Genomic DNA, 11201 nt, shown 5'->3' with positions numbered 1-11201 from the left:
AGTGTGAAATAAAAACATTGCTGGAGAAACTCAGCAGGTCTGGCAGTCTCTATGGAGAGAAACTGAGTTAATGTTCCAGGTCAATTGATTTTTTCTTTGGACTTCAGTCCTGATTCTGTTGAAACATTAGCAGTTCAATGGCCAAACTAGACCTAATCCAGGAAACAGCTACTGTATTTACACTGTCTCTCAAGATTTTAAATTGAATTGTTTATTATCACGAGTATAGTGACGTTTACAAGTTGCTACTTAGTGCTATCTGAGGTACAAAGATACAGACTCTTCAGAACAAATTCTTAGGAAAAAAATAAAATAACAAGTCCAGCAGTAAAAATCACAGTAATAAATCAGAAATCTAAATAAATAAAATGTTCAGAGTAACAGTCCTTCCATGGTAATATAAAGAATTCAGAGTCCACCTCGTCGCACTGGGCTGGAGGGCCCAATCCTATTGGAATCCTGGGCCTGATCACCACGATGGTGAGGAAAATGCTGCACAGACTGCCTGGAGCTGCCTTGAATATAAAAAGCACACTGAATATTCCCCACCTACCCACTACCAGCTGTACTAAGGGAGTACTGCATTGTAAAAGTGCCATTTTTCCATACATTAAACCAAGGATTGGAAAAAGCAAACAAGTACAGGAGCTGGGAGGTCACATGCGGCTGTACCATTAGAATAGCATGTGCAATTCTGGTCTCGTTCCTATTGGAAAGATGTTGTAAAACATGAAAAGATTTACAAGGATGTTTGAGGGTTGGAGGATTTGAGCTATAGGGAGAGGCTGAACAGGCTGGGGCTGTTTTCCCTGCAGAGTTGGAGTTGGAAGTTTACAAAATTGAGGGACATGGATAGGGTAAATAGATAAGGTCTTTTCCCTGGGGTGGGGGAATCCTGAACTAGAGGGCATGGATTTAGGGTGAGGGGGGAAAAATATAAAAAGGGGTCTAAGGGACAATCTTTCATACAGAGGGTGGTATGTGTATAGAATGAACTGTCAGAGGAAGTGGTGGAGGCTGGTACAATTACAACATTAAAAGGCATCTGGATGGGTAGATGGATAGGAAGGGTTTGGAGGGAAATGGGCCAAGTGCTGGCAGACGGGATTAGATTAGGATACCTGATTGGTGTGATGACTCTAAGTGAGGGGAATAGTTCATTGCTTCAGAAAATAAAAGTCAAAGGTAGGAGAAGAATGGATAGTTGTGTAGCAACAAGGTGTCACTATGAAACAGGCGGAACCTTCCAGATGGTCAGTGAATGGGCAGACTCCTTTCATATGGAAGCTGGCCATTGAGAAGGAAAAGGCCTGTAAAAGGCCCCAGCTGAGGAGGCCCAACAATAGTCAGGGGAAGGTAGCAGCAATCAAGTCCTTTGTGACTTGGACATGAGCAAGAAAATAGCCCCAGAATCAAAAGTCTTTAAGGGGTCAGAGAGGAGAACATCTGACAAGGCTGCTGAATCTCATGTGTTTACGGAACACAAGCTCAGAAGTAAATGAGTTAGGATCACAGTTTAAGGGTCTCATGAAGAGACAAAGGAGGTAACATTGAGTGAACAGATACCTTCCCTGAGAAACAACCCAGTAAAGCCCCCCCTGCCAACTGCAGGAGGAATTTGTAACAAAATCAAGGTGACCCCCCACTGACATTTGAGAATCTGAAAGACTCCAGTTGAGGATTTTGAGTATCTGAAAGACTGCAAAGAACAAAGAAAATTTATATCCCAGGAACAGGCCCTCCAAGCCTGAGCCAATCCAAATCCACTGCCTAAACCTAAAACCCAATTCTTAAGCATCTGTATCCCTCTGCTCCCCACCACCCACTCATGCATCTGGCCAGATGCATCTTAAATGAATCTACCATGCCTGCCTCTACTAACTGCTGGCAACGCGTTCCAGATACCCCCCACCCTCTGTGTAAAGTACTTACTGCATGTATCCTCCTTAACCTTTTCACCTCTCACCTTGAAAGTGTGATCTCTTGTTACTGTATTCTTCACCCTGGGAAAAAGCTACTCTCTATTTGCCCTGTCTATACTCTTCATGACTTTGTAGACCTCAATCTCCTTTGTTTTAATGAAAACAATCCTAACCTAACTCAACCTCTCTTCATAGCTAGCACCTTCCATACCAGGCAACATCCTCGCAAACCTTCTCTGCACCCTCTCCAAAACGTCCACATCCTTTTGGTAATGTGGCGACCAGAACTGTACACACAGTGTTTTTAATGCAGCCGAACCAATGTCTTGTACAATTTTAACATGACCTGCCAGCTCTCATACTCAATACCCCGTTCAATGAAGGCGAGCATACCATATGCCTTCTTGACCACTGTCCACCTATGCACAACCTTCAGGGTGTAATGGACCTGAACTCCCAGATCTCTTTGCTCATCAACATTTTTCCAAGGCTCTTCCATTTACAGTACAGTTTGCTCTAGAATTAGACCTTCCAAAATGCATCACCTCACATTTGCCTGGATTGAACTCTCTACCCAACTCTCCAGTCTCTGTATCCTCCTGTATTCTTTGACAGTCCCTTATGCTTTCTGCTACTCCACCAATTTGTGTCATCTGCAAACTTGCTGATCATACCAACAGTGCCTTCTTCCAGACCATTTATGTATATTACAACCAACAGTGGCCCCAACACTGACCCCTGTGGAACACCACTGGTCACCTTTCTCCATTTCAAGAAACTATCTTTAACTACTACTGTCTCCTGTTGCTCAACCAGTTCTTTATTCACCTAGCTAGAACACCCTGCACACCATTTGACTTCACTTTCCCAATTAGTTTACCATAAGGAACCTTCTCAAACGCTTTCCTAAAGTCCATGTGTATGAGGTCAATAGCCCTGCCTTCATCTATCAACTTGGTCACTTCCTCAAATAACTCTAAGTTGGTAAGGCACAATCTCCCCTGCACAAAACCATGTTGCCTATCACTGATTAGCCCATTCTTTTCCAAATATAAAAATTTTATTCCTCAGTACCTTCTCCAGCAACTTCCACACTACTGACGTCAGTCTCACAGGACTGTAGGTACCTTTCCACCCTTCTTGTACAGGGGGGACATGAGCAACCCTCCAATCGTCTGGTACCTCACCTGTGTTTATGCTACAAAGATATCAGTCAATTGAGGATTTTTCTGATAGTTGAACTTTTAAAAAAAAATTCAGGGAATGTGGACACAGCTGGAAAGGTTAGCATTATAACTGATCAGTAACCATGTCTGAACTGAGCAGTTTGTTCAGTCAGTTCAAAGGGTACTTCAAAGCCAATCACATTGCTGTGGGTCTGACCTCCCATGTAAGACAGGCCTGGTAATTACCTTCCCTAAAGGACATTAGTGAGCCAGATGGACAGTTATAAAAATTGACACATGGTCTCATTAAACTAGCTTTTAATTCCAGATTTTTTACAATTGAATTTAAATTCTACCGTCTGTCATTATGAATATGAAGCAAAGTCCCTTTGATGTTAGTCTAGGACTCCAGTTACTAGTTCAATACATTACCACGATACCGCCACCGGCCCGTAGAAATAAAACCATTTACATAGTTCTTAGTGTAAAAGAGTTGGTGTTGCTTCCCCCCACCACTCTCTCTCCCCCCCCCCACCCCCCCACCCCCGTTCGGGTGTAACAGCAGCTCTTCTGCTTAATGTGAGTATTTTCAATGGAAACAAATGGAAAAATAAACCCGATGGTCTATCAAGCCTGATTTCACTCAGTAATGTTAGGCAAGGCAAACTGCTATCAGCTGGTAACACTACACTTAAAATGTACTTCACTGTAAAGTCCTTTGGGAACATCCTGAGGTTTTGAAAGGTTGTGTGTAGCTGGTCTTTATTTTCTGAGGTGGCTCATTTAACGGTGGGTGAAACTGCAGTTTGTATTGCTGCACAGCCAGCCATTAGAGTGAAATGTGATGGTCCTCTCCCAGATTGAAGCCAAGCACCTATCGAGAAAACCATTTCCAACGCAGAGTCAGAAGACTACCTTGGAACATTTCTGTTCTGTGCTTTGTTTGTCATTGCAAATACAATGAACATTTTATTACATGTACAAATGCAATGCCTTTTTCAGTCAGTTAGGGGATTTTGAAAAACTAAACCACCACCACCAGGGGATTTCTTGCCATCAGTGCATTGTACCTTACAGTCACCCATGAAAACAAAATGTAAAATATTTCACAAGAGAATTGCATCTAATCCATTTTTTCTTTTCTAGCCAGGTGAGGGGAAATCGAGGCTGTAATAAGCCCTTAAACCTGTTCAACTAACATTTCAATACATTAAAAAGTTAGTTCACAATAATATAGATGTTGAAGTTACATTTCCGCCAAACACACAATACAGTCAGGCACTCATGATGTTAAGGATGTAAGTTGTTAAAATACCTGCATTTATTTTATCTGGTAATGTAACATTAAAACGTGTTACAAGAGGCATAATCCAGAATACAGGCTACAACAGGGTAGCAAACAAAATAGAGCTGACTCCTCCTTCATTACCAGTGATATCATCAATGCGATTGATCTGTCAGTCGGTCCACCACAATTGCTGTGCCTGGTTTTGATGCAGCAGTGAGTGCCTGTGCCACTTTCTCCTATTAGTTTTTCTAGTGTTTGGGTAATTTGCTTAAGTTTCATATCCAAAGCATTCTGAAAGGAGTGACTACTTAACTTGCTTCAGAACCTGAAAGAAAAAGAAATGTTAGTTTAATTAACCATAAAGCAGAGGTTTTGGAGTATAATGAACAATTTGAACAACATGTCAGTGTTTCAGACACATGTACAGAATGATACAGTGATTGAAACATTGTGATGTGCACATAAACCCAGGCAATACAGTAACATTTGCATTATTTGGCACCATGGCAACCAAAATCTCTGGTAATTCCTCAGCATGTCAAAAAGTGTTTATTATTTACAGACATTTGATTGAGGGTGGTTTGCACGATTTGGAAATGGTGCACGTTTTCCTGCTTTGAATCTCCTTCTCTTCTGCATCCATCAGGATGTGTGGCTGAGTTGATCAAAAAGTGCAACAACACATTCCATAACCAGCCAGGAAGCAGTGTAGGGAAGCAACCCAGCAATGACAAATGTGGAGCAATGTCTTTTCAAGGGTGTTTCAAAAAGGGTGCAGAATGTTCTCAAGGGGGAGAGGGGCCATTGTCCACTTTGAAACCAACGACATAGGAAGGGAAAATGTTGAGATTGTGAAGGGAGAATATAGAGAATTAGGCAGGAATTTAAAAAGGAGGTCCTCGAGAGCATTAATATCTGGATTATTTCCGTTGCTACAAGCTAGTGAGGGTTGGAATAGGAGGATAGAGCAGGTGAATGCATGGCTGAGGAGCTGATGTATGGAGAAGGATTCACATTTTTGGATCATTGGAATCTCTTCTGGGGTAGAAGTGACCTGTTCGAGAAGGATGGATTGCATCTGAATTGGAAGAGGACTAATATACTGACAGGGAGATTTGCTAGAACTGCTCGAGAGGACTTAAACTAGTAAGGTAGGGGGCTAGGAGGTGTGACCCAGGGAGATAGTGAAGAAAGAGATCAATCTGACACTGATACAGTTGGGAAACGAAGAGAGACAAAAAGGGCAGGCAGGGACAAAGCAGAGCACAAGGTAGGACTGATAAACGGCATTTATTTCAATGCAAGGGGCCCAACAGGGAAGGCAGATTAACTCAGAGCATGGTTAGGAATACAGGACTGGGATATCCTAGCCTGGGATATCCTCCAGAAACGTGGCTCGGGGATGGACAGGACTGGCAGCTTAACATCCCAGGATACAAATGCTACAGGAAGGATAGAAAGGGAGGCAAGAGAGGAGGGACAGTGGCGTTTTTGATAACGGGTAGCATTACAGCTGTACTGAGGGAGGATATTCCCAGAAATACATCCAGGGAAGTTATTTGGGTGGAACTGAAAAATAAGAACGGGATGATCACCTTATTGGGATTGTATTATAGACCCCCTAATAGTCAGAGGAAAATTGAGAAACAAATTTGTAAGGAGATCTCAGTTATCTGTAAGAATAATAGGGTGGCTATGGTAGGGGATTTTAACTTTCCAAACATAGACTGGGACTGCCATCGTGTTAAGGGTTTAGGAATTTACTAAGAGGGTACAAAAAATGTTTCTGATTCAGTATGTGAATGTACCTGCTAGAGAAGGTGCAAAACATGACCTACTCTTGGGAAATAAGGCAGGGCAGGTGACTGAGGTGTCAATGGGGCCAGTGACCATAATTCTATTAGTTTTAAAATAGTGATGGAAAAGGATAGACCAGATCTAAAAGTTGAAGTTCTAAATTGGAAGAAGGCTAATTTTGACAAGTGTTAGGCAAGAACTTTCAAACGCTGATTGGGGACAGATGCTCGCAGGTAAAGGGACTGCTGAAAAAATGGAAAGCCTTCAGAAATGAGATTAAGGGGTCCAGAGACATATATTCCTGGTAGGGTGAAAGGAAAGGCTGGTAGCTGTAGGGAATGCAGTATGACTAGAGAAATTGAGGGTTTGGTGAAGAAAAAGAAGGAAGCATATGTCAGGTATAGACAGGATACAGCAAGTGAATCCTTAGAAGAGTATAAAGTCAATAGGAGTATACTTAAGAGGGCAATCAGGAGGGCAAAAATGGGACATGAGATTGCTCTGGCAAATAGGGTTAAGAAGAATCCAAAGGGTTTTTACAAATACATTAAGGATAAAAGGGTAACTAGAGAGAGAATAAGACCTCTCAAAGATCAGCAAAGCAGCCTTTGTGTGGAGCCGCAGGAGATGGGGGAGATACTAAATGAGTATTTTGCATCAGTGTTTACTTTGGAGAAGGTAATTGAAGATACAGAATGATTAGATTAGATTCCCTACAATGTGGAAACAGGCCCTTCGGCCCAACAAGTCCACAATGACCCTCGAAGAGTAACCCACCCAGACCCACCTAACACTATGGGTAATTTAGCATGGCCAATTCACCTAACCTGCACATCTTTGGACTGTGGGAGGAAATTGGAGTATCCAGAGGAAACCCACGCAGACACTGGAAGAATGTCTGTGTGGAGTTTGCACAGTCACCCAAGGCTGGAATCGAACCTGGAACCCTGGGGGTGCTGTGAGGCAGCAGTGCTAACCATTGAGCCACCATGCCACCAATGTGGGGAGATAGATGGTGACATCTTGAAAAATGTCCATATTACAGAGGAAGTGCTGGATGTCTTGAAACGCATAAAAGTGGGTAAATTCCTAGGACCTGATCAGGTGTACCCTAGTGCTGCTGTGGATGCTGCAAATCCAAAACAAAAGTAGAAATTGCTGGAAAAGTTGAACAGGTCTGGCAGCATCCGCAAACAGAAATCAGAGTTAACATTTTGGGTGTGATGACCCTTCCTTACCAGGAAAAAAAACAACAAACAACAAAATGTCTTCATACAAATAAAGACCAAACCAAAGCAGACATCTGACTCAGAGGAATATTAACTCAGCAATGAGCCCTGGAAATTATTTACATATCAGCAGTTTGACAATGAAGCGAAATAACTAAAGGTCTTACCCTTTACTTGATTTCCCTGGTCATTATACGGGCTATTAATCCCAGCACATGCCGAATTCAGGTAAAGTTCTATGTAACGATGTTCTGAAGGAAAAAGCATCAAAGGTTAGCAGCTATGCTACTGAGCAAACTGGCTAAAACCTGGGCATGTGGATATGGATGAGATTATACAACACTCTGATGGAACAGATGATCATACGGATGAAGGGGGTTCTCTTGGAAGGAAAAGTCAAGTAATTTGAGTTTACACTCTCTCTGATTTAGAAGGAGCGTTGATCTTACTGAGATGTACAGATTCTGAGGGACCCTGACGGGGTAGATGGTAAGTGGATATTTACTGGAGAAACCAAGAACAAGCAGGAGATTGAAATGAAAATGAGAAATTTCTTCCTCAGGAGGTCTGATAGTGTTTGGACCTCTCTCCCCCGTGAGTGGCAGAAGTCAGGCCATGGACTGTGTCAAGGCTGATTTGGACAAATATTTGACAGACAAGGGAATTCCCATTTGTGGGTTGGAACAACAGTCAGATTGGCCATGGTCTCACTGAACAGTGAAGTGTTGGTGCGAGGGGAGAGAACTGGGGGGCCTTAATCAACGCCAAGCAATTCAGGAAAAAAGTTAGGAAAGTTCTGCTTCATATTGAAGGGAGACCGAAGTGTGAAACTCTCTCCAAATCGATAATGATTGATAATGTTTTACTCTCTGGAAGGTTGGTGGAAAATGATTCAATAGAAACTTTCAAAAGGAAACAGGATAAATATTTGAACTGGAGAAGTTTACAGAGGCTGTGGGGGAAATTAGAGGAGTAGATCTAATCGAATAGCATTCTCAAAACAGCCACATTAACCACAACGGATGGCCTCTCTGCGGTACAACCCTATATTGTGGAATTTACTCAAAATTGGAATTGAGAGATTTATTGTGAAAGAGCACACCTTCAATAAGATGGTTTAACTCTGAAACACTGCCTTAGAAATGTGAAATGAGTAACGTGCTTACGCATGTGAGATTTATCTTTTGTCATGGCAGCAACAGCATCATCATGCGTAGCAAAATGTACATCAGCTTCTCCAGTAGCTTTTCCATCAGGACCATATTCCACAATAATCCGTACTGGCCTCAATGGTTGGAAGAACTAGAGCAGAAATATTTAACATTTCCTGAGAAGACCTTTAAATCAACTGAACAAATGTCTTTTAGTTTATAGCAGATTTTTAAAAAAATTACATATAAAATTAACATTTCTACAACCCCTCTTGCTGTAGTGCCATACTCCTGTAAGAGAATCATCAGTCATGCAGAGCATATCCCATCCCCTAGACACACACCAGCTCAACTTCAAAACTTCCTTTCATGCTCTTACCTGGCCTCACGCAATGGGGTTCTGTGGTCCCCTGGCTCCTGAATCCCTCCTTAAACCCCGCTGCCTGAATTTTCTCCTTTAATATACACCTAAAAACTGAGCTTTTTATTATCTGATCTAATATTCTATGTGGCTAGATGTCTTTTTCATATAACACTCTGGTAAAGGAACTTGGAACATTATATCATGTTAAAGGTTCTATACAAACTCCAAGCTGTCAGTGTTTCTGCAGTGTGAGACACTGCCTTATTAATTAGACACTATTACCATTTAGGTCCCAGACAAAAACAAAATGGATTTACTTTGGAAGCAACACCTCATTTGGTGAGCTCATTTAATCTCCTTCCTGGTTCACCTTTCCAATCTCAGCAGGAAGCTGATGAGGGCCCTTGTCACGCAGTGGTATTGCTTGTGTCTGTTATGGGGCAGGCCAGACCCCTCAAAACATTTTAAGAAAGTAGCCCAGACCCTAACTTTGCTGGTTGCTTTAAGCAGGTGTACAGTGGATGTTCCAGGAGAGATGCAGCTGGCCCAATCACTTAGTTTTAAAACAAAACACTATTTATTTGCAAGATTACCGAATGAAATACAAAACAAAACAGAATGCAGAATAACAAACTATCTGAAAGACCAACAGACTATTCCAACTTAATGATGCTTTTCCAAATCCTTGCTACAATCTCCATAAACACCCCTTGGCACTAAAGGAAAAATCAAACCCAGGGTTTTACAGGTGAGATGTCAGAGAGCGGGAGGATCAGCATGGACCGGTTTCTGAGTCCAGCAGCTTCACAACTGACTGATTGCTAAAACCAAACCAGAGAAAAGCCACTCCCCTTTCATTGTACAAGTTTTTTTTATTGAAAGCCCTTTTGTCTGAGGGAGTATCTGTTAGCTATAATCAAATTGGACCTGAAACCCTTCAAATCTAGATGTTCCAGAGTCTACTGCTTTACGACCACACTTTTAAAAAAAAACAAGGACAACATAACCTTGTTAAAGGAGCAGCATCATCACACATTTCTGAGCTAGAAGGATTGGGTTACAGTCCCAACTGCTCCAGAAGTGTTTCATTACATTTCTGAATAGGTGGATACACAGCTTTTTTTAAAAAAAAGTCAATAAGGAACTAGCTGTTTCTCACCTGGTAGCACTCTCAATTCTGAGTCAGAAGTTAGGGGTTCCAGCCCCGCTCCAGAGACCGGAGCAAAATCCACACTGACATTTCACTGCAGTACTTAAGGAGTGTAGCACTGTGCCATTTTTTGGACTGGACATGAAACCACAACCCCTCTCTCATGTCTACAGGATTAAAACAGCTGGCTATTGTGCTTTCTTGCTCAGCCAACATCACTGCAGCAGTTGTACTGGTCACTCCCATTAGGTTAGGTCACAGGCTGGAGGCTCACACTGCTTTCCAATGTCCACTTCTTGCTGTTTTGATTTTGTCTGATCTGTTTACACATTGTGCAATACCAAAGCTAGACACTTAGGATTTGCCTAACTTGGGCTCCTGAGCAAAAGGATATGTTTTTAAACTCTGAATGCACACAACCAATCACAAAGGTTACAAAATGTTCAAGTCCAGAGTCAACAAGAAAAGCCCTCAGCCATGACAGGGTTCTAGAGGTCACTGGAAATGGAATGGGTGGTTAGTAGTTAGGACATATGTAATTCTGATATATAAACATGTCTAATTGCCCAAAATAACTGGTACAATTAACAATTTCAGCAACACATTTGTAATCGCCCCTTGTTTAAACAACAAGGAACTCGCAATCTGCATTCATGCAATATAGGCAGCTTTCAGGAACAGTGAGAGTAAAGAGGCATTGTGTCACTCTTTTTACAAAGGTCGGCGGAGACAAGTGCTGTCACGATGCAGATAAACATACATTCCTGGTCACTGACTGGAAGGTGTGACACAGCACGTGCTACAAATACAAAGATTATTTTTCATGAACAAGGCACTTACCTTTACAATGTCCTGTCCATTAACACGAAATGGAAGGCCCCTCATATGTACATTATGTACTTCAGATCTTTGAACACAGTGATTCGATACTAAATCATTTGTAGGTAGCTGCACTATTAAAAGAAAATCACAATTCTATTAAAAAATGATTACCAAGACAGCTTTAACATTAAAATGCCAAATATCTTAGAAACGTAGCTGGTTAAACACTCCAAACTAACCATTAAAGCTAAACAACATTCCAGAGTCAGATGCTGAGGCATTAAGTAAGCAAATACAGAGGGACCTTCATTA

At 41.8% G+C, this 11201-nt stretch overlaps 1 protein-coding gene across 1 annotated transcript in view; it reads right to left on the bottom strand.

Annotated features, from left to right (window-relative positions):
- Positions 1-4387: 4387 nt before the first annotated feature.
- Positions 4388-11201, bottom strand: part of grsf1 (G-rich RNA sequence binding factor 1) — a 32293-nt gene continuing 25479 nt past the window's right edge. The window contains exons 7-10 of the mRNA XM_060851391.1: positions 10908-11020; positions 8569-8704; positions 7570-7653; positions 4388-4701 (exon numbers count right to left, since the gene is read on the bottom strand). Of these exons, the coding sequence (XP_060707374.1) occupies positions 4685-4701; positions 7570-7653; positions 8569-8704; positions 10908-11020 (350 nt within the window). The 3' untranslated portion in view covers positions 4388-4684. The remainder of the gene's footprint in view (positions 4702-7569; positions 7654-8568; positions 8705-10907; positions 11021-11201) is intronic.

This window comes from Hemiscyllium ocellatum, chromosome 36 (assembly GCF_020745735.1).
Source record: "Hemiscyllium ocellatum isolate sHemOce1 chromosome 36, sHemOce1.pat.X.cur, whole genome shotgun sequence".
NCBI lineage: Eukaryota > Metazoa > Chordata > Chondrichthyes > Orectolobiformes > Hemiscylliidae > Hemiscyllium > Hemiscyllium ocellatum.
The sequence above is the reverse complement of the archived record's forward strand: the minus strand, read 5'-3'. Positions and strand labels throughout refer to the sequence as shown.